The 24,411-nt window shown below is 42.5% G+C and overlaps 1 protein-coding gene across 3 annotated transcripts in view; it reads right to left on the bottom strand.

Annotated features, from left to right (window-relative positions):
- Nucleotides 1–23,837, bottom strand: part of RGPD8 (RANBP2 like and GRIP domain containing 8) — a 57,765-nt gene extending 33,928 nt beyond the window's left edge. The window contains exons 1-9 of one of the 3 annotated variants that reach the window (XM_055107412.2): nucleotides 23,494–23,837; nucleotides 21,846–21,913; nucleotides 20,154–20,265; nucleotides 19,558–19,710; nucleotides 15,305–15,535; nucleotides 14,814–14,959; nucleotides 10,040–10,235; nucleotides 3,913–4,000; nucleotides 1,578–1,787 (exon numbers count right to left, since the gene is read on the bottom strand). In XM_055107412.2, the coding sequence (XP_054963387.1) occupies nucleotides 1,578–1,787; nucleotides 3,913–4,000; nucleotides 10,040–10,235; nucleotides 14,814–14,959; nucleotides 15,305–15,535; nucleotides 19,558–19,710; nucleotides 20,154–20,265; nucleotides 21,846–21,913; nucleotides 23,494–23,565 (1,276 nt within the window). In that variant the 5' untranslated portion in view covers nucleotides 23,566–23,837. The remainder of the gene's footprint in view (nucleotides 1–1,577; nucleotides 1,788–3,912; nucleotides 4,001–10,039; nucleotides 10,236–14,813; nucleotides 14,960–15,304; nucleotides 15,536–19,557; nucleotides 19,711–20,153; nucleotides 20,266–21,845; nucleotides 21,914–23,493) is intronic. The other 2 variants (XM_055107410.2, XM_055107411.2) reach the window with 2 other exon arrangements.
- Nucleotides 23,838–24,411: the final 574 nt, after the last annotated feature.

Genomic DNA, 24,411 nt, shown 5'->3' with positions numbered 1-24,411 from the left:
GGGAGGCTGAGGCAAGACAATTGCTTGAACCTGGCAGGCGGAAGTTGCAGTGAGCCGAGATTGCGCCACTGCGCTCCAGCCTGGGTGACAGAGCGAGACTCTGTCTCAAAGAAAAGAAAAGAAAAGAAAAGAAAAGAAAAGAAAAGGTTATGCGCTTCTGGAAGCATGAAGAGGTATAATCTTTCTGTCATTTTGGCAATTTGCAAGACTTAAAGATGTTCATGTCCTTTGTCTCAGTAATTCTGTTTTTAGGTATCTCTATGGAAATAACTTGCAATGAAGACACTTTTTGTTGAAGTTTTTATCAGAGTCTGATTATTAACAGTGGAAAAGTTGAGAAAACTTGGATGCCCAATAACAGAAAGTAGCAAGAAAATTATGACTACTTCATAAAAAAGATTATATTGCCAATAAAAGTGATATTTACAGTTTTAATACAGAGACTATGGGAGAGAATTCATGAAGGAAGCAAGATAAATCATACATAAACAACCATTTAGATGAAAAATATGGCCAGATGCAGTGGCTCATGCCTATAATTCCAACACTTTTGTTTTTGAGACGAAGTCTCGCTCTGTCGCCCAGGCTGTAGTGCAGCAGTGTGATCTTGGCTCACTGCAACCTCCACCTCCCGGGTTGGAGCGATTCTCCTGCCTCAGCCTCCTGAGTAGGGACTACAGGCACATGCCACCACCCCCGGATAATTTTTGTATTTTTAGTAGAGATGGGGTTTCACCATGTTGGCCAGGATGGTCTCAAACTCCTGATCTCAGGTGATCTGCCCGCCTCGGCCTCCCAAAGTGCTGGGATTACAGATATGAGCCACTGTGCCAGGCCTAATCCCAACACTTTGGGGGGCTTAGGCAGGAGGATCACTTGAGCCTAGGAGTTGGAGACTAGCCTGGGCAACAAAGGGAGACCCTGTCTCTACCAATTAAAAAAAAAAAATTATCTGGGCCGAGTGGCATGTGCCTATGGTACCAGCTACTCAGGAGGCTGAGGCAAGAGAATCCCTTGAGCCCAGAAGTTCAAGGCAGCAGTGACCTACGATCACGCCACTACACTCCAGCCCAGGTGACACAGCGAGACCCTGTCTCAAAATACAACAAGGCTGGTCGTGGTGGCTCACTCCTGTAATCCCAGCACTTTGGGAGGCCAAGGCAGGTGGATCACCTGAGGTCAGGAGTTTGAGACCAGCCTGACCAACATGATGAAACCCCGTCTCTACTAAAAATACAAAAAATTAGCCGGGCGTGGTGGTGGGCATTTGTAATCCCGCTACTTGGGAGACTGAGGCAGTAGAATTACTTGAACCCGGGAGGCAGAGGTTACAGTGAGCCGAGATCGCACCACTGCACTCCAGCATGGGCGACAAGAGCAAAACTTGGTCTCAAAAACAACAACAACAACAAAAAATACATGCCACCCCCAAAGCAGCACATTCAAACTCCCCCCAGCCCAACCCACACACAAAAGGAATACAGGAAAATATTAAGTCGTTATTTCTGGGTAATAAGATTATGGGCAATTTATAAGAATTAAGACGGAGACCATTTCCTCTGAAACATATAACTTACCAACATCGTATCTAGCCAAATCTTCAAGCTCTGGTTCTTGTATATCAATGTTTCCAATATCATCGCTACCAAGAAAAGATGTATCCTTAGGTGACTGACTAGAAAACAGAGCATCATATAACACAGACTGCCCGCTTTTGTTGGCAAAAGTTTCAACAATCTCTTTTAAAAAATCTTGCTTGCCACGACTTAAGTTTAGCAACATATGCCCTGAAAAAAAAATTTAAGTTATTTCCATCACTTTAAAAATACAGATTGTATTTGCTCACGTTGTCTCATTTGTATACCCAAAGGGGAAATAACATGATTATTGCAGACCTAACATCCAACCCAAAAAATACAGCTGGACAACAAAACGGGTGCTTATGTAGCAAATGAAAAGAATACAGGTTTAATATTCTCAGTATCTACATAAGACAGCAGAAGGGGTAAAAAAGACAGGAATGTGTATGAAAAATGCCAAACATATTTGCATTTTAGATGAAAAGGTCTGGATTTAAGTGGCCATAGGAGAACCGGGACAAGCTCTTATTCTCTGATCTGATACACTGATTTCTGAACCTGGCTGATCAGAATCCTCCTTTAAACAGCTTTTAAGAATTATTTCCGGCTGGGCACGGTGGCTCATGCCTGTAATCCCAGCACTTTGGGAGGCCAAGCTGGGTGGATAATGAGGTCAGGAGATCAAGACCATCCTGGCTAACACAGTGAAACTCCGTCTCTACTAAAAATACAAAAAAAAAAAAAAAAAAAAAAAAAAAATTAGCCGGCCCTGGTGGCGGGCGCCTGTAGTCCCAGCTACTGGGGAGGCTGAGGGAGGAGAATGGTGTGAACCCGGGAGGCGGAGCTTGCAGTGAGCCGAGATCACGCCACTGCACTCCAGCCTGGGTGACAGAGTAAGACTGTCTCAGGAAAAAAAAAAAAAGAATTATTTCCAGGCCTCGTTCCCAGAGATTTTTATTCCATAGGTTTACATTAAGCAATCAAAAAATCATAGTCTCGGATAAAGTACTGATACATGCTATAACACAGACGAACCTTGAAAACCTTGCTAAATGAAAGAAGCCCGTCACAAAAGACCACATACTATATGATTCCATTTATGTGAAATGTTCAGAAGAGGCAAACCTACAGAGACAGATGAGCGGTTGCCAAGGCTGAGAGGTTTGGGTAAAATGGGGAGTAACTGCTAATAGGTAAGGAATCCCTCATGGAGTGATGAAAATCTTGTAAAACTGACTGTGGTGACAGTGGTAATACTCTACGAACACAGTAAAAGCCACTGAACTGTACACTTTAAATGGGTGAAGCGTATGGTACATGAATTATATTTCAATTGAACTTTTTAAAAAAACCCTCCTTCGAGTTAATTCTGCTGGGCAATTAGGTTTGGTTACCACTACACAGTTGTGTCTCAGCACACTTACAGAGGCACCCTCGGGATGCCCAGATCAAAGACATAAAAAAAAATACAGGCAATTTTCATCTAACTGTGACACCATGCAAAGGCACTTATGAGAGCCCTGCAAGGGTAGAAGGAAAAGAGAAAAGGGAGAAAGTAGAAAGTCACTTTAAGGACTGAAAGCCTAACTCCCACAAAAAAAGTGGGCTATGGAATAAAAGAGCAATGTGAGCTCTGGCCAACAGCCTAACTATATACCAAAGCTTGTAATAACCTTGATTTAATATTACATCTTGCTCTTTACAAAATTCATCCAATTTTATATCAAAACTGCTCCTTATAGAAAGCATTATGTTTCTTCAGTTCACTGCTTGATTCAATGGCCATCTAACTATCTTAAAGTTTGTATCTTAGCAAAATCACAGGTAATATGCAACAGACCTTTAGCATTCATCCCAAGCCAAAAATGGGGGAAAAAATCCACAAATTCCGAGAGCCTAATATAAGGTAAGTATATATCTTCTATCTTCCTCACTATGCTCTCAGCTCTTTAAGACAGATCCGTATCTTCTTCATCTTTATATCCCCACAGCAGTGTTTTTAGAATCAGCTGGTGTTAAATGGTTAGCAAATCAATAATTATACTTAGTTCAGGAAGTGACTAAATATTCAGGCTAGAGGCTCTAGCAGCCAGATGAAGAAAGAGTTAAGAAATCCTCTCCACATAGGAACAAACAATATCAAATATTCATTTTTTTAAAGAATGTGCTATTTCTTCGCATCTCTTCCATACCTATTGCTCTTAACTGATACAGTGAAAAGAAATAATTTTGACAAATTATCTCCTGGACAGATGAAGATTTTATCATAAGATATGCCTTAACAGAAATTCCTTTTTCTTTTTAAATTAAATTAGTTTAATATTACTATTACCTGATTGGCTCAGTCGGTCACAGGCCATCATTTCCAGCAGATTTTGTCTAGCTTCACCTTTTATTAATTTAATCTTTGGTCTTGGAACCTAATAATTTTAGAATCAAAAATCTTAATTTGATGATACCCATACTTCTAATAGTAACATGGTCTTATCTATTACACTGTACTTTTTTTGATAATGAATAAACAGTTAACCATTAATTAAACTGAATTGGAAAAGACTGCAAAAACTGGGAACCAAGGAATTTATATAACCTATGAAAAATAGGCCAGGTACAGGCGTGGTGGCTCACACCTATAATCCCAACACTCTGGGAGGCCAAGGTGGGCTGATCACTTGAGGTCAGGAGTTCGAGACCAGCCTGGCCAACATGGTGAAACCCAGTCTCTACTAAAAATAATTTAAAAAAAACAAAGAGCCAGGCGTAGTGGCACACACCTGTTAATTCCAGCTACACGGGAGGCTGAGGCACAAGGATAGCTTGAACCTGGGAGGCAGAGGTCGTAGCGCGCCGAGACTGTGCCATTGCACTCCAGCCTGGGTGAAAGAGCGAGACTCCATCGCAAAAAAAAAAAAAAAAAAAAAAAAAAAAAAAAAGAGGGGCCAGACATGTTGGCTCACACCTGTAATCCCAGCACTTTGGGAGGCCAAGGTGGGGGGATCACTTGAGCCCAGAGTTCAAGACCAGCCTGAACAACACGGTGAGACCCTATCTCTAAAAAAAGTTTTTTTTAATTAGCCAGGCGTGGTGGCACACACCTGTGGTCCCAGCTACTCAGGAGGCTGAGGCAGGAGGATCACTTAAATCCAGGAGGTCAAGGCTGCAGTGAGCCATGATCATGCCACTGTGCTCCAGCTTGGGCGACAGAGTGAGACCCTATCTCCAAAAAAAGAAAAAAAAAAAAGCATACACAGAGCAGCTCTGAGAAATTAGTTTCTACTAAAAGCACATTCATGTTACATTCAGAGAAATGGAAAATTTAATTACATTACTTTTCTACCCTGCATAAATAGGACAACAGCAGATGTTGTCCTATTTGAGTAGATATGACACCCTACTTTAAAAAGTACAGGTGAAATGACACTTGGAAACGCCACATTGTAGATAACACATTTTCAGAGTATGGATAATAGGGGATAGCACTAGAATAAATGGGACAACCAGGAAATTAAAGAGATCCTAATGCAATAACCTATAAAAAAAAAAAGCATGATGAATAGAATGGCGAAGGGAAGACGTGACAGCTGCCTTCAAATATTAAAATTATTTTATAAAAGAAATCATCAAAAGAAGAAACAAGACCAACAGGTAGAAGGCTTGAAGAATATTTTTATTCTATATAAGGAAGTACCAAGAGCCACACCACCTAAAGATGCACTGGGCTATCTTGAAAAGTAATGAATGTCCATCACTGAAAACGTCCAGTCATAGGCAATGCCCGCTTACTAGAAACATGCCAAAAGTAACTATATGGGTGACTAGAGCATCGGCTTTTAATTCTATCACCACTTTCTTAATTGGTGGTGGAAATGTAATTTGATACAACCTCTTTAGGGTTAGATATTTGGCAACAGCTCTAAAAATTATAAATGCACAGATATACTTTGATACTGCAATTCTTTCAGGAATTCATGGCACAAGTTAATCATTGCTAAATTACTTGAAGTAGCATTAAAAAAAAAAGTAAAAGCAAGCTAATGTCCTGGTTTTAGGACCCTGGTTTTAAAAACTCCAAAACTACAGTACATCCATACAATGGAATAATATGCAAGCATCCAAACTAATGAGAATGCCCTTTATATATACAGACATGGAAACATCTCCAAGATACAGTTAATGGAAATAAAGTAAATGCAATGTTCAAATGTTTTCCTCCTTCTTTTAAAGACAGGGGATATATGTGTGTTTACTTGGAGATGCATAAAACATTTCCTGAAGAACACACAAGAAAGCAATAACATTAGTTTCTTTGGGGGTGGAGAAAGTAAATAACTAGGGAACAGAAAGGAGTCTTCATAGCATATTCTTAAGAGCCGCCAGAATTTTAAACCATGTATATATAATTCTTTCCAAACATGCTCATTTTTCAAAATATATGATTTATGAACCTAAAAGCTTCTGATTTTGAATTTTAGAAATATTCGTATCGCCTATCCTTTTACTCACAAGTTTTCTAAACATCATGTCAAAGTTTGTCATCTATATGTTGAAAAGAGCACACAAAGTAAGAAACAAAATGTTGACATCATTTTTTGTTTTCAAACTGACCTCAATTCATAAACCCGGCCTCTTTTACAAAATTATTCAACAGTTGAATCTGTGACCAGTTAATTAGTTGTGAATCCACTCAATCAAATCATCTCAATTCACTATTTCCTTTTTTTTTTTTTTTGAGATGGAGTCTCGCTCTGTCGCCAGGCTGGAGTGCTGCAGTGGCACGATCGCGGCTCACTGCAACCTCCGCCTCCTGATTTCAAGCAATTCTCCTGTCTCGGCCTCTCAAGTAGCTGGGACTACAGGCACCCGCCACCATGCGTGGCTAATTTTTGTATTTTTAGTAGAGATGGGGTTTGACCATGTTGGTCAGGATGGTCTCAAACTCCTGACCTTAAGCGATCCGCCCGCCTCAGCCTCCCAAAGTGCTAAGATTATAGGTGTGAGCCACCACGCCTGGCTATTTCCTCATCTTAACTAAAAGGTTTCAAGACACTTTGTTAACTACCTAGCTGCAATGCAGATGCACTTACTAGAACCACAGTATTCCTCTGATGAAGAGTCTGAAAATCTTGCCATAAAAGTTAGCCAATTCGTAAATACCCAAATGCCAGCACATAACCTACATTTTATGCTTATAATCATTTGTTCATTAAGCTTTAAAATAAACTGATCAAATAAAATACAAGCATCTAAGATGTTTCTATTATATATTCATTCTACAGAAATATGTGGTAGTTAATAAAGACTGAGGTAGGTATCTCTGTGCTGAAGTGGAACAATGAAGAAACATTTAGAAAAGCAAGGTGTCTGGCAATAGGTAAAGCACACCCACATTGAGGCACAATATTTTTTAAAAGCAGAGAAAGAATGTATTGCACATTTGCATATGCAAAAAATATTTCTGAACACCCAAGAAACTCCTAACAGTAGCTGTCATCTAGGAAAGGAGACCTGAGTGACTGGATTAAGAGGGAAACTAACTTATTATGATTAAAAGTTCACAGTCAGGTGTGGTGGCTCATACCTGTAATCTCAGCACTTTGGGAGGACAAGGCAGAAGGATCACTTGAAGCCAGGAGTTCAAGACCAACCAGCCTGGGAAACATAGCAAGACCTTGTCTTTACAAAAAATTTAACAATGTAGCCAGGCATGGTGGCAGGCACCTGTAGTCCCAGCTACTGAGCTGAGGCTGAAGCAGGAGAGGATCACTTGAGCCCAGGAGTTCGAGGATGCAGTGAGCTATGATCATGCCACTGCACTCCAGCCAGAGCAAGAGTGAGACTCTGCCTCCCAAAACTACATATCAAAAAATTTTAGGCTGTGCGCCGTAGCTCACACGTATAATCCCAGCACTCTGGGAAGCTCGAGCCCAGTTCAATGTTACGGTGAGCTACGATTACGCAACTGCACTCCAGCCTGGGTGACACAGCAAGACTCTAATAGACACACAGACAGATAAATTTTAAAGTTTCCATTAAAAATAAGAACTATTGGCAGGGCGCGGTGGCTCACGCCTGTAATGCCAGCACTTTGGGAGGCCAAGGTGGGCGGATCATGAGGTCAGGAGATCGAGACCATCCTGGCTAACACTGTGAAACCCCATCTCTACTGAAAATACAAAAAAATTAGCCAGGCTTGGTGGTGGGTGCCTGTAGTCCCAGCTACTCGGGAGGCTGAGGCAGGAGAATGGCGTGAACCCAGGAGGCGGAGCTTGCAGTGAGCCGAGGTCGTGCCACTGTGCTCCAGCCTGGGTGACAGAGTGAGACTCCATCTCAAAAAAAAATAAAATAAATAAAAATAAGAACTATCAGTTACTTGAGAATTTCTATAAGAACCTTTTAATGCTTGTATTACCTAGTGAACCTCACTAAATCCATTAATTTTCACTAATCCATTCCTTATGAACATACAAGTTTCTACTGAGCAAATATTAGCACTTAACATGTGAACTGTCTATCAACAGTGTTTTTAAAAGATTTACAGGCCGGGCTCAATGGCTCATGCCTGTAATCCCAGCACTTTGAGAGGCCGAGTCGGGCGGATCACGAGGTCAGATCGAGACCATCCTGGCTAACATGGTGAAACCCCATCTCTATTAGAAAATACAAAAAATTAGCCAGGCATGGTGGTGTGTGCCTGTAATGCCAGATACGTGACAGGCTGAAGCAGGAGAATCACTTGAACCCAGGAGACACAGGTTGCAGTGAGCTGAGATTGTGCCACTGCACTCCAGCCTGGTGACAGAGCGAGACTCCGTCTCAAATAAAAATAAAAAGATTTATATTAGGCAGGGCATGCTGGCTCACTGCCTGTAATCCCAGCACTTTAAGACGCCGAGACGCGCAGATCACCTGAGTTCAGGAGCTCAAGACCAGCCTGACCAACATGGAGAAACCTCGTCTCTACTAAAAATACAAAATTAGATGGGCGTGGTGGCGTGTGCCTGTAATCCCAGCTACTCGGGAGGCTGAAGCAGGACAATCGCTTGAACCCGGGAGGCGGAGGTTGCAGTGAGCCAGATGGCGCCATTGCACTCCAGCCTGGGCAACAAGAGCAAAACTCCGTCTCAAAAAGAAAAAAAGATTTATATTAGAAGGAGGGGCCTTCTCTAAAAGTAATGAATCCTTTTTTTTCCCCTCCCCAAGCAAAAAATCCTTCTCTAAAATTAATCATTTTTCTAAGCCTGGTTTAATGCTTTTTTGGAAGACTGCTTATTTCTTTTCCTTTCAAAAGTTATGCAAGCTCATTAAAAAAAAAAAAAAAAAAAAAAGGCCAGGCATGGTGGCTCACGCCTGTAAATCCCAGCACTTTGGGAGGCCGAGGCAGGTGGATGACTAGGTCAGGAGATTGAGACCATCCTGGCTACCATGGTGAAACCCCGTCTCTACTAAAAGTACAAAAAAAAATTAGCCAGGCGTGGTGGCAGGTGCCTGTAGTCCCAGCTACTCAGGAGGCTGAGGCAGGAAAATGGCGTGAACTCGGGAGGTGGAGCTTGCAGTGAGCCGAGATCGCGCCACCGCACTCCAGCCTGGGCGACAGAGCAAGACTGCGTCTCAAAAAAAAAAAAAAAAAAAAAAAAGCCAGGCGCGCCAGGCGCAGTGCCTCGCGCCTGTAATCCCAGCACTTTGGGAGACCAAGGCAGGTAGATCAAGAGGTCAAGAGATTGCGACCATCCTGGCCAACATGGTGAAACCCCATCTCTATTAAAAATACAAAAAATTAGCTGGGCTTGGTAGCACGGGCCTGTAGTCCCAGCTACCCGGGAGGCTGAGGCAGGAGAATCACTTGAACCCAGGAGGTGGAGGCTGCAGTGAGCCGAGATCACGCCACTGCACTCCAGCCTGGCGACAGAGAGAGACTTGGTCTCAAAAAAAATAAAAAAATAAAAAATAAGAAAAGGTTTTATGTTTTCAAAGATTAATATACTGTTACATATACACAATACAGTCATAAATGTTATATACATGTGTTTCAATTAACATGTTAAATTGCAATCATATTCTTCTATCACAGGCTATAAAGCCATTGCCCTACGTCTACTTATTAGGATTTTGTCCAAGTAACACATCTTTTTGAATCAAGCTTTACCCATAATACGAGATTACATCTTTATCATGTTCCCAAAAATGGCAGAGTAAAAAGATCAAACTCTTCAAATTTGTCTACAAACAAATCATGGCAATGCAGACTTTCGACAAGAGTGCATTCAACATCCCTGTTTCACCAGCCTCACCAGTATTGTGTATGCTTAGTTATTTTCCACTGTATCAAATTGACTATTTCATTTTAACTTTAATTCCACAGGTTTGTTCACATATTGTCATTACATACCAGAGCACACCTTCATTTAAAACACATCAAGACTCCATGAAATGTCAATTGCTCCTACAAGTGGAAGACTTACCTGAAATGCTATGAGATAGCACAATGCAGCCAGCTCAGAAAGAGCTCGCCATTGAACATTATTACCATGCTGACCCATCTTCAAGAGCAGAGAACCAGCATACATATAGAAATGTCCTTTCATTTCTAAGAAAGTAGCTGACAGTTCATCATTTCCACCCAAAGAAGATTTCGCAGACTGAAGAGCACTATCAAAACTGTAATATGAAAATATCAAACAGATGATACACACTTACTGCACTGTGAATAATCATGGTTCATTTAATTCAAAACAAAATAAAAATTTTATTTCAAGCTTCATCTTCCACATTCAACTTCTAATAATTCTTATTCCCCATGTTATAAATTATGAATCATCTAATGCTTATTTTTATCCTGCATACTTCCTATACTTCATGCTTAACCTCTCAAATGTCGTCTTATTCCCAGTTATTTCCAGCCCTCCAATCACAGGATAAATATAAGATTAGTGATTATAGGTGCACATTTCAAAATAAACCAGGATAAAGTTGGGAGACTATTTTGTAGTTTCTTCCTGATCATATAATTTCATTATTTAATTAACAGTTGTAATTTCTCAAATTAGACATACCATTTCCAAATTATAAGTAAATAACTGACAGGTATTTGAGTATCAATACAGCAATTGCTCTTTTTACTATATAGATCATTACAGCGTTAAATAAATTGTCTTTTTTTTTTTTTTTTGAGACGGAGTCTCTCACTATCGCCTGGGCTGGAGTGCAATGGCACGATCTAAGCTCACTGCAACCTCCACCTCCCAGGTTCAAGTGATTCTCCTGACTCAGCCTCCTGAGTAGCTGGGATTACAGGAACCTGCCACCATGCCCCACTAAACTTTTTTTATATTTTTAGTAGAGACAGGGTTTCACTATGTTGGCCAGGCTGGTCTCGAACTCCTGACCTCACGATCCGCCCGCCTCAGTTTACCAATGTGCTGGGATTACAGGCATGAGCCACTATGCCTGGCCTACTATTTGTAATCTATATTCTAAATTAGTTCTTCTAAATCCTAATGTTTCTCCAAATCCTCACTTTGGAAGAAAAGTAAAAGCAAAAAGCAAACACTTAAACGTGAAGCATGATTTTAAAGTGGCTTACAATAAAGCAACCAGAGCAAGTGAGGTCTAAAGATCTCTGAGGGTGTTCAAAAACCCCTTCAGGGGATCCATGAAGTTAAAATTACTTTTACAATAATACCAAAAAAAATTTATATATTACATACTCATTTTCTCATGTATGTAGAGCTGAGTTTTTTTGTTTTTGTTTTTGGAGACAGAATCTCACTCTGTCACAAGGCTGGAGTGCAGTGGCACAATCTTGGCTTACTGCAACCTCTGACTCCCAGGTTCAAGCGATTCTTCTGCCTCAGCCTCCCGAGCAGCTGGGACTATAGGCGTGTACCAACATGCCCGGCTAATTTTTTGTATTTTTAGTAGAGACAAGGTTTCACCATTGTTAGCTGGGATGGTCTCGATCTCCTGACTTCGTGATCCACCCGCCTCAGCCTCCCAAAGTGCTGGGATTACAGGCCTGAGCCACCGCGCCCCGCTGAGCTGAGTTTTCTAGAGGCTTCATGACATGTAATAGTTTTACAGATTGAAAGAGGAAGTAAATGAGAATCTAGCTATGTTCTATTAAGCGAGACATTAAAAAGATTTACAAAAATGCAAAAACAATGACACTTTTCTGACTACTTTTTTGCTGTTGGGAAATAATTATTTTTCATAAAAAATGCTATTATTGGCCCTGCGTGGTGGCTCACACATGTAATTCCAGCACTTTGGGAGGCCGAGGCGGGTGGATCACCTGAGGTCAGGAGTTCAAGACCAGCCTAGCCAACATGGTGAAACCCCATCTCTACTAAAAATACAAAAAATTAGCCAGGCGTGGTGGTGGGCACCTGTAATTCCAGCTACTTGGGAGGCTGAGGCAGGAGAATCGCTTGAACCTGGGAAGCAGAGGTTGCAGTGATCCGAGACCACACTGTTGCACTCTAGCCTGGGCAACAAGAGCAAAACTCCGTCTCAAAAAACAAACAAAAAAAAGCTACTATTATTAACACACAATAGGGCTTATTACATTTTTAATGGATTACATTTTTTATTTGTTTTAATTTCTAATGTAATAAACACTGACAGAAATAACCCACATACGGCCGGGTGCAGTGGCTCAGACCTGCAATCCCAGCATTTTGGAAGCCAAGGCAGGCGGATCACGAGGTTAAGAGATTGAGACCTTCCAGTACTTTGGGAGGCCAAGGTAGACGGATCAAGAGGTCAAGAGATCGAGACCAGCCGGGCGCGGTGGCTCATGCCTGTAATCCCAGCACTTTGGGAGGCTGAGGCAGGCGGATCACAAAGTCAGGATATCAAGACCATCCTGGCTAACACGGTGAAACCCCATCTCTACTAAAAATACAAAAAATTAGCTGGGTGTGGTGGCGGGCACCTGTAGGCCCAGCTACTCGGGAGGCTGAGGCAGGAGAATGGCATGAACCCTGGAGGCAGAGCTTGCAGTGAGCCGAGATGGCGCCACTGCACTCCAGCCTGGGCAACAGAGCGAGACTCCATCTCAAAAAAAAAAGATCGAGACCATCCTGGCCAACATGATGAAACCCTGTTTCTACTAAAAATACAAAAATTAGCCAGGTGTGGGCTGGGCGCGGTGGCTCACGCCTGTAATCCCAACACTTCGGGAGGCCGAGGAGGGCAGATCACGAGGTCAGGAGATCGAGACCATCCTGGCTAACACGGTGACACTCTGTCTCTACTAAAAATACAAAAAATTAGCCGAGCGTCGTGGTGGGCGCCTGTAGTCCCAGCTACTCAGGAGGCTGAGGCAGAAGAATGGCGTGAACCTGGGAGGTTCACAAGGGGGGTAACAAAGGGCCCATGAGGCCTGATTAACTGATCTGACAAACCATCTGTCACCCACAGCCCTAAGCCACACTGTGAAACTGCCTAGGGTGGCACCAGCTTTTTATCTTCCTCAGGGTCCTCCCCTCAGGCCCCCAAGTCACCCCCTCATGGTCCAGATTCTCCCCTGAGTGACTCCATCCCCATGGTCATCTCCCCTCCTGAGCCTCCCCCTCTGAGGGCCAAGGGCTGTCCTCAGGGCCCTCCTGGGGCTTCCTGGTGGGGAACAACCTGAGGCAGGAGGATAAGCTCTTATTCAGAGCATTGAGAGGAAATTGTGAAGCTTGCAGTGAGCCAAGATTGTGCCACTGTACTCCAGGCTGGGTGACAGAGCGAGACTGTCTCAAAAAAAAAAAAAAAACAAAAAATTAGCCAGGTGTGGTGTCGGGCACATGCAGTCCCACCTATTCAGGAGGCAGAGACAAGAGAATCACTTGAACCCAGGAGGCAGAGGTTGCAGTGAGCCGAGACTGCACCACTGCATGCCAACCTGGCGAGAGCAAGACTCAGTCCCAAAAAAAAAAAAAAAAAAAGACAGATTGAGACCATCCTGAACCCCGTCTCTACTAAAAATACAAAAATTAGCTGGGCGTGGTGGTGTGTGCCTGTGGTCCCAGCTACTTGGGAGGCTGAGGCAGGAGAATCACCTGAACCCGGGAGGCGGAGGTTACAGTGAGCCAAGGTCGTGCCACTGCACTCCAGCCTGGTGACAGAGCAAGACTCCATCTCAAAAAAAAAAAAAAAAAAAAAGAAAGAAAGAAAGAAAGAAAAAAAGGAACCCACATACAAAGATCTTTGATGTCCTTAAGAAAAATGTAAAAGGAACTTGTGACCAAAAAATTTGAGTATACAAAGAACACAAAATAAAACATCCTACATGTTTTCTAAAATAATCTTAAAGTTATGTTAGTTCTTTTAGATACTGCTCTTACCCTACCAATTTAGGACACTATGTACTTTTTCAAGAAAATTACCTACTCCATGCACTCAGTGAAATGAACTTCTTTCCTTATACCAGATGGGGAAATAAATTAACTTCCAAACAAATGGGCAGCCTAAATTAGCAATCAGTAAACTTTTTCTACAAAAAGGAGGAGATTACTAATCTGGCTTTACAGGCATACAATCTCTGCTGCAACCACTCAACTCCAACCTTGTAGTATGTAAGCAGCCACAGACAATACATAAACAGAGGCATGCTGCATTCCAATAAATATTAACAAAATTAGGCAGGGGCCACATTTGGCCCACAAGTTCTAATCAACCCCTGCTCTAAACTAACATCTTTATACAAATCCAAGTGATGTTTTTGTTCAATGGAATTTATTTTCAAAATGGAGACACTGGTTTTCAAAATCAAAATTTAGGAAAAAAGGTAAATCACATAGTTGAGTTATTTTGTTTCTTAGCTAAAACAGTATTTTCTGAAATACCAGTGATGCTAAGTGCTTATACTAGTACATGTGAACCTAGCCATCTGATGACAGATGAACTTTTTCACTCAAGATTATACTATTATAAAAAAATAAAATATGAAATAGCAGTTAGAACATTCATTTTAAGCTTGACTATGACAAAACTGAGTAACCATAAGGCTAATTTTAATCAAGCTTGAACTATAAGAGTTCTCTAAAAAGGAAAGTCATATAAAACCAATTAGAACTTCCCCGTAAAAGAAGAAAAATAAGATTGCCTCCTAGTGGTTCACTGTATTAACTATAACTCCTAGGTACATTATAGAAATAATGATTCAGTGAAGAAATTTAGAGCAATGAACTTACTGCAAAAAGAAAAACTGCAATTTATACTAAAGCATTCTCCTCAAAGTCAACGCACCTTTCCAGTAATTCTCTACTTTTCTGCACATCTCTAGTGGAAAGCGTAAGAAGCATAAGATTAGCATAGGCCAGCAGTAAGTCTGTATTGGTTGCTCGCCAGTCACTTTTATCAGACTCCAAACACTGTAAAGACTCCAGATATTCCTATTTTGTGGAATGAATAATAAGTTACAAAACTTAATCAAGTGTTAAGAAATTAACCATTTTATGCCTATAAATTCCTTTTCTCACTCCAACCACGTTTGTGAAACTACATTGATTTTTACATCAACCTTATAAATGAAAACACCAAAAATATATACATTTATCATAGTTATCTCCCCAATTTTCCCATTATAAATTTAACTGATCCTGGTAAAAATTTCATTTTATAACTGTTCTACCTAAATAAAAGAAATTTAAGTCCTGCGGGGCACTGCTGCTTTAGCACAAAAAGATGTATGCTAATTGCCTACATAGAAATGTAAAGACCCAGTAGCTTTTATCTACCTTAAGGGTCTGTACAACACACGAATTCCACTCTAAACTTGAACGCAAAGCTATGTTCCTCTCTGCCTCATGGCAGTGGGCCACAGCATCCTTCAATCTTTTCTTTGAGCGATACAACTCCACTAGCCGGATGTTCACATGGACGTCATCAGGTCTTACATGAAGTTCTGACTGAATCAAGTCAAAAAGTTTATTCCATCCATCTTCACCTTCACAATCTAGAAGCTGTTCCTATTTAGAGGGGAAAAAGAAAAATTATTAGAGTAACACTTGTGCAATTTTAAACAAGTCATGCTCCCAAAGAGCACCATTCCACTATGTCTAGTTTTATGATGATGCCACCAAAAACACCATCCTATATACCTTATTCGTCCCTTCTGAGAGTTGCTTACAACCCAGAAACTAAGCCTCAAGAACTGTATGTGAAGAAAAGCATCTGTGATTACTGCAGTAGCTCATACTCTCTTCAGAGACTACCAGGACTATTGCCACACATCCCTGTCTGTCTGAGTCACCACCAGAAGCCTAGACCTCCCCAGTCAATCCTCAGCAACAAGGTCCTTATACTCAAACTGCTCTGTATCTCCTTAAATCTGACTCAATCCCACATCCCCTCTCCTCCCACTGTTCTGTTACCTTCATCATCATCTCAAAGCACTGTCATCACCTCCTGACCTTAAATGAAGACAGTATCATCTCAGGATAACCCCCACTACCATGATGGCTTTTTCTCTCTGAACTTACATACAAGGAGAGGAAGTAGGGTTTGTGGCCACTCGCTTCTCATTTGCGATGCTCTTCCATCAGCCTCTCAAGAAGCTAGGACCATAGGCATGCACCACCATGCCCGGCTAATTTTTTTTTAACGTTCTGTAGAGATGGGGTCTTGCCGTGTTGCCCAGGCTGACTACTCAGTTCCTTAATCACCTCATCTCCAGTGATGTTATCCTCTACTCCAACCTCAACCATCCACTTGCCACTGACACAGGTCTTCAAAATCTGCATTTTGGTCATACCACCGAAACCACCATACCATCCTTCTTATTCTTCCACCTCACTGAGGGCCTACATACCCTTACTTTCAGAAATATACTTCTCCACCATATGACAAGTTCCCTTCAAGACAATAACATCATCAAGTTTTAAACACCTGTAAACACATATAAATACACACACTTTCTTCTGTCAGGCAAAAAATGCTATAATCCCTTATATCCATAATTACTGTTTGCTTACAGATCCCTTCAACTAATTCCCTCTTTTCCTCAGAACCCTCCCAACTGGTTTCTGTGTGCTTAGATTTGGGAAATCATAACCCCAAGCTAACTGATTTCATTTGCATTATCTCAACCATCAAACTGGTGCTGCCTAAAACAAAATACCATTTTAGTACTAACAGACTCACTTTCTCCACTCCCTGACACTTCACACCTCCTCCTATTTCCTCAACTTCCCCATACCTTCCTTTGACCCTCACTTTCAACTTATAACCTAGATTCATCCTTCACTGAGAAACCTGATGCTATCACATATAAATTCCATTTTACCTTATCTACTTAAACTCATCTTTCCCCAGCTCTCAAGACCAAGCCGCCCATTAGTACTCTGTATTTCATTCCCCTCTTTCCTTTATCAATTTCTCCTCTTCTGGATGAGATGGATGATACCCTGGTCTCTCCCTATTGCAAAAGCCCTAGTTTTTGACTCTATGTTAAAAATTTTTTTAAAAACCACTGTGAGTGCTTTTAAAAAGTTCTATCTCATACTTCAGAGAAAAAGCCTTCTCAACAGTAATACTCTCATTCTTTAAACAAATGTCAGAAACTGTTTACCTTAGCAAGCCTTAAATTTTAGGAGAAATGGAATTACTTTGCATGACAGTTATAAATCTCATGGATTTCAATTCCAAAAAAAAAAAAATCTGATACAGGAAAGGTGTAACAGTGCCTTCAAGTTATTAAAGAAAATCTTTAAAGAATGCTTCAAAGTATCTAACTTGTTACACTGCAAGAAAAGAATCTCCTGCCATTACACTACTGACACCAGATTAACTGGATTGCCATGCCCAATATGGGAGTTATGTTTGAGGCATAACACCTAAGAGAGTAAAGAAATCTGCACAATTAGACCTCACGTTTTAGACTAATATTTAAAATCCAGCTGCTTATTACTGGGGAGAAAAACTTATCAGTAATATTTATCTTTGGAAGCATCTTCAATGCTTTTTCAGCTTCAAAAATCTGTACGATTGTTCATAGCAGTTGAACAATAGCCAAAACCTAGAAATAACCAAAATGCCCCTCAAAAGTGAATGGTTAAGGCTGGGCACAGTGGCTCACACCTGTAATCCCAGCACTCTGGGAGGCCAAAGTGGGTGGATCACCTGAGAACCCGGGAGGCAGAAGTGGCAGTGAGCCGAGATAGCACCACTGCACTCCAGCATGGGTGACAGAGCAAGACTCTTGTCTCAAAAAAATAAAAATAAAAAAACTGAATGGTTAAATTGTGGACCATGAAATACTACTCAGAAGTAAAGGAACCAACTAGGGATATACAAAACTTAATATGGATCACAAATGGTATTATGCTGACTGAACAAGCCAACCTCAAAAGGTCACATGCTTGGCTGGGCGCGGTGGCTCACGCCTGTAATCCTAGCACTTTGGGAGGCTGGGGTGGGCAGATCACAGGAGGTCAGGAGTTCGAGACCAGCCAGTTTCTACTAAAAATACAAAAATAAGCGGGACATGGTAACATGTGCCTGTAGTCCCAGCTACCCGGAAGGCCGAGGCAGGAGAATCGCTTGAACCTGGGAGGCGGAGGTGGCAGTGAGCCGAGATTGCGCCAGTGAACTCCAACCTGGGCAACAGTGCGAGACTCCGTCTCAAAAACAATGAAAAAAGAAAAAAAAAAGTCACACATTTCATGATGACATTTACATAACATTTTGAAATCACCAAAGTATAAAGATGGAGAACAGATTAATGGTTGCCAGAGGTCAGGCATAGTGAAGAGAAGTAAATAGCATGACTACAAAAGGGGCAGCATGAGGAAGATCTCTGTGGTAATAGAGTAGTTCTGTATCTTGACGGCAGTGGTGGTATGAATCTACACGTGATAAAATGAAAGAAAACTATACATACACATTGTACCAATGTCAAAATTCCTGATTTTGATATTGTGCTTTGGTCAGGTTAAACAGGTTGAGTATCCCTTATCCAAAATGCTTGAGACCAGAAGTATTTCAGATTTTGAACTTTTTCAGACTTTGGAATATTTGCAGGATACTTAGCAGGCAGAGCATCCCAAATCTGAAAATCTGAAATCCAAAATTTTCCAATGAGCATTTCTTTGAGCATCATGTCAGTGCTCAAAAAATTTCAGATTTTGGAGCATTTAGGATTTCGGATTTTAAATGCTCAAACTGTATAAGCATTGGGGAAAAATGAAGTAGCATATAGAATCTTTCTGTGCAAACTTTGCAACTTCCTGTGCAAAAAAATCTATAATTATTTCAAAATTTAAAATTTTTAAATTTCTATCAGAAACATATATAATGGGGGTAGGAGGAAGCTAAAGGCAAATATACATTTATAATTTTATATTGTACACACACAATAAAGTATACATTAATATATAAAACACTACAATATACATTTTAAATGTTTGCCAAACATATTTGTGTAGATTTCTCCAGAACAGTTGCTTAGTAAACTATATTTTACTCTATAAAGAATATCAGGACCAGTCAACACACTAGCAAGAACTTCCTACCATTTTTAGTAATTACATCTTATATACTACAGAAACCACCTTTTATCTTTTGCTTGAAAACCTTACTATCTCAAAATACAATCCCTTCTACTTTCAGACAATAGTTATTAGAAAACTCTTCTTTAAAATATCCCTAAATTGTCATCCTGTAGGTAATTTTCACTTAATGAAGCAAAAATTGTATATCAGACAGAACTTAATGTAAATCTTAGCTCTACTTAGTTTACAGCTACTAAACTGTAAAATCCCTAAAATATTAATTATTCCAGAAGGGTAAATGAGATGTCACTTATAAAGTATAACAATGCCTAATAAGACAGTAGATGCTCAGAAAGGTTTTAATACACTTTTTAAAAGAAAAATGTTAAAGGAAACACAAACACCTGGGCTTAAGGTTTGCTATTGAAAAGTAATTTAAACTCCAAATATTAGAAATGGTTATGTCTTAAGTTTTCTCCCTTTATGTTTTGTTTGTTTACCTTTAGTTTATAAATTGCAGGACTTCCTGGGAAAAGTTTACTGGCTCTTTCAACCCAGTATTTTGCTCTTCCATCAGTAACATCATTTTTACAAAGCAATTCTGCAATCTTCAACACAAGATCTTTTTGTGTTGGGTTTAATTCCACTGAACGCTAATATCAGAAAAGAAATTAAAGATTAGTAAATAAATTGTATGTATGTATGTAGGAGTACATATACTTATATACTTATATATAAAGGTTAAAAATTATCACTCCAACCCTTAAAAAATTCTACTTCTAGAGAAAACATGTTACTTCAAAGGTGTTAAAATAAAAGTGTCTTGGAATTTTCTAGAAATGAATCAAATAAAAATTATATTTGTGTCATTTGAATACAAAAAACACAAAAGAACACCATTTCTGACCGTGTTAGACTTACAATTTATAGGTGTTAAACAATTCTAAATCTGTTCCAAGCTGTGTCACATAACTGTACTATGATACCAATGCCTGTTTTATGATATTCATAAAATATATTTGACTTACTTATATACATTTCTCTGGGCATCATGTGTTTGGCTATGCAAAGGCTATATTTGAATCCTATAACTTACCCTATAACATTCAACGGCTTTCTCTGTGTTTTCTTCCAATTCATAAAGAAGACCCAGAAATCTGTGAGCTCTGGGATCCCACTGTTGCACATTAATGTAAGTACATATGTATCTGTTTTTTAAAAGTAATACAAAAGTAAATTAAACTTAGAACTGTACTTTTAAATGCTAACCGAAGAATACATCTTAAACCAAAGCAACCACTAAACTCGTTTATATTGTTACTCAAAACTACCACTATTCATACAGATAACTCAAAAGTATTCATAGAAAGAAATCGGTAATACTTAAAAACACGTACATAGGGTTGACCACATACTCATTTTACCATTAAATGTCACATTTACCAAATTTTTCTCCAGTGTTATCCACACATAAGAAATGAACATGTCAATTGCTTTTTCTTCCTGATCACATTTTAATAAAGCACTAACAGTTTTGCAAATAAATTAGAAGTGATTATAGTAAACATTTTTAAAGTTATAATGCAAAATACTAAACAGCAACAATTTCCCAAACAACAAAGGGAAATACACTTACCCTTTAAGCAAGAAAGTAATTTCTAACAGTACTATATATCCAGCTAAAATCGAACAGAAGAAAAATTACTAATTACAGTACCAAATACAGGAAATTTCCATTTCTCAAATCAAGTAACAACTAAAATAAGTAAACATCCTCTAGGTTCCTTGACAGTATTACCATCAGAGAAATTAGGCCAGACCCAAACTAAGGGATTAAAGTCTCACAGTAAAAAGGTACAAGAGTTAACAGTCACAGTGCTGCTAGTTACATAATTTATGTACCACCATTTTCCTTTCTTACCAGCATTTCCATCTTCCTTTGGATGCCTTTAAAAGCCTGCCTCCCAGCTGGGAGCAGTAACACACACCTGTAGTCCCAACACTATGGGAGGCCGAGGCAGGCAGACTGCTGTGCTCAGAAGTTCAAGACTAGCCTGGGCAACATAGTGACACCTGTCTCTACCAAAAAATGCAAACCTTAGCCAGGTCCACGTGGTGGTGCGCATCTGTATCCCCAGCTACTTGGGGCGCTGAGGTGGGAAGATCGCTTGAGCCCAGAAGGCAGAGGTTACAGTGAGCAAAGATGGAGCCAGCTGCTGCACTCCTGCCTGAGCAAGAGAGACAGACACTGCCTAAAAAAAAAAAAAAAGCCTGACTCCCTCTTAATTTCCTGCTTTAATCCACTCCCAGCCAGGAAATCAGAATCACCAAGCTTCTTATCCCTAGGATAGAGCCTTACAGCATCACATATTGTGTCAATTAAAGATCTTTTATACAAGCTATTCTCCTGCCTTACAATTACAGTTTAGTTTTTTATTCATTGCTATTTTCCATCTGATTAAGGTATCAGATATCTAACCAAAAACAAATTAAGATATAAGCATGGTCCTCTTTTACTCCAACAGAAGACAATTTTTAGAAAAAGCGTTTTAAGCCAAACAATTTCTTGCCCTTGGTATAAAGCAGCAGCATGCAGAAAACACTAATTGCAGTTTCAATCTCAATGGAATCTAGGCTGGTCCTTAGCATCAGTCTGAGTGATAAATCCCTTATTCCAGAATACACTTAGGAAGAACTACTAAGAACATATTTTTACCTATTTCAAAGAAGAAAATGAGAAAAGGCATTGATTTTAAAAAAAAGAATACATGTTACGGTTTGTACTTACTTTTTAGCAAGATCATATTCTTTAGCTTCATAATACAGCTTTGCAAAATAGAATCCTTTCATTGACTTCTAAAAAAAAATTAAAAGTTGTTTTATGTTTCACACAGAAATATTTTCCAACATTTTTTCAAAAGTAGTTAAAGCCTGACAAATGCATAATTCCATGTTTTATAATTTCCTATCACAAAACAAAAAATAGAGCTGGGTGCAGCGGCTCATGCCTGTAATCCCAGCACTTTGGGAGGCCGAAGTGGGCGGATCACCTGAGGTCAGGAGTTTGAGACCAGCCTGGCTGGTCAGCCACTGCAAATGTCCGCGCTGAGATGCCTACGTTGTCACTCGACACAGCCGCCAAAGCTCACCCGGAGCTGCGTCAGTCCCCACTGGGTTCCTCCAGGCCAAGGAAGTACGACCTCCGCCGCCAGGAGATGGGAAGAAACCCGCCAATAAAGCACCCGGGTGCCCAAGCCCCCGAGAACTAGGCCGCGCGGGTACTACGGGGCGCGCAATCGGCCAGAAAGCCCGGGCCAGGACGGGCCCAGGAGCGAGCACCGTCGGGAACAAGCCGGGAGAAAGAGGAAGCGCCGACGCCAACGGTCTCCCGCCCACCGCGGTCCCCCCAGGACTCTTCCTGCGCTTGCAAGCGCCACGCCGCCCACAGGACTGCGCTAGCCGGCCGGCGCCTCAACAGAGCGCGCCAGGGAGCAGCGCCCGTCGGGAGCCATGACGCCTGAGCCATCGAGGCCCCCGCCGCCCGGCCGAGTCGGGGCCACTGCCGCCCGGCCGGGTCCAGAGACCGCCGCCGCCGCCGCCCGGCCGGGTCCAGAGACCGCCGCCGCCGCCGCCGCCGCCCGGCCGGGTCCAGAGACCGCCGCCGCCGCCGCCGCCGCCCGGCCGGGTCCAGAGACCGCCGCCGCCGCCGCCGCCGCCGCCCGGCCGGGTCCAGAGACCGCCGCCGCCGCCGCCGCCGCCCGGCCGGGTCCAGAGACCGCCGCCGCCGCCGCCCGGCCGGGTCCAGAGACCGCCGCCGCCGCCGCCCGGCCGGGTCCAGAGACCGCCGCCGCCGCCGCCCGGCCGGGTCCAGAGACCGCCGCCGCCGCCGCCCGGCCGGGTCCAGAGACCGCCGCCGCCGCCGCCGCCGCCCGGCCGGGTCCAGAGACCACCGCCGCCGCCGCCGCCGCCCGGCCGGGTCCAGAGACCACCGCCGCCGCCGCCGCCGCCCGGCCGGGTCCAGAGACCACCGCCGCCGCCGCCGCCGCCCGGCCGGGTCCAGAGACCACCGCCGCCGCCGCCGCCGCCCGGCCGGGTCCAGAGACCACCGCCGCCGCCCGGCCGGGTCCAGAGACCGCCGCCGCCGCCGCCCGGCCGGGTCCAGAGACCGCCGCCGCCGCCGCCGCCCGGCCGGGTCCAGAGACCGCCGCCGCCGCCGCCGCCGCCCGGCCGGGTCCAGAGACCACCGCCGCCGCCGCCGCCGCCCGGCCGGGTCCAGAGACCACCGCCGCCGCCCGGCCGGGTCCAGAGACCGCCGCCGCCGCCGCCCGGCCGGGTCCAGAGACCGCCGCCGCCGCCGCCGCCGCCCGGCCGGGTCCAGAGACCGCCGCCGCCGCCCGGCCGGGTCGAGACCGCCGGTCTGTTCGAAACCCACTCACCTCTCGAGGCGACGGGGTGCAGCCCAGCACCGAGGCGACGTACCGCTCCACGTCAGCCTTGCTGCGCCTCATCGCGCCGCCAACCTGGCTCCCGAGACGCGTGAGAGCACCGCTCAGTCCCGCAGCACTCGCCACTTCCAAGAGGAAAGTGCCTGCCAGCCAGTCACGCAGCGGTGTAGCCGGCGGAGAACCACTGTGACGAACTTGAGTGAGTATTGCGTCAGCACTGTGTATCCTTGGCGACGTGGGCGCTGGAGCTGCACTGGGCCGGGCTCTTGGCAGCCCCCTGTGGTCTGAGGGTGTCTTGACATGATCTTATGTATAGAACACCCTAATGAAACCTCAAAAAAAAATAAAATTATATGTGTGCACATATATATTATGCATATATGTAAAACATGCACATACATACATATACATGGATGAGTCCCCTTTATACTTGGTTTCCCTTTCTGCAGTTTTAGTCACCCACAATCAACCCCAATCCAAAAATATTACAGTCTTTCAAGAGAAAGAAGGATAGAGAGAGGGAGATTACATTCACATAGATGTAAATATATTAGAGAATATTGTTATAGAAGCTCTGTTTTATCATTAGTTTTGTTGTAATTCACTCACAGTGCCTAATATAAAAATTAAAGTAATATACACATCTATGTATAGGAAAAAACATAAACACTATTATAATATAATTTGGTAGTATCTGTGGTTTCAGGCATCCGCTGGGGGTCATGTGATATATCCCCTGTGCATAAGGATGAACTAATGTATTCTCTGGATTTGCCTATTGCTCTGTGTCTCTGGAGAACCTGGCTGACACAGATACCAGTCACCATGACACATGCCAAAGTTCGAGTCACTGCAAACTTACATCTCTGTTTGTCCTGATTCAAAAGAGAGCATTTCACACACTTGCTC

This window comes from Pan paniscus, chromosome 12, assembly GCF_029289425.2.
Source record: "Pan paniscus chromosome 12, NHGRI_mPanPan1-v2.0_pri, whole genome shotgun sequence".
Taxonomy (NCBI): Eukaryota; Metazoa; Chordata; class Mammalia; order Primates; family Hominidae; genus Pan; species Pan paniscus.
Note: the sequence above shows the minus strand (reverse complement) of the source record. Positions and strands in the feature narration are given on the sequence as shown.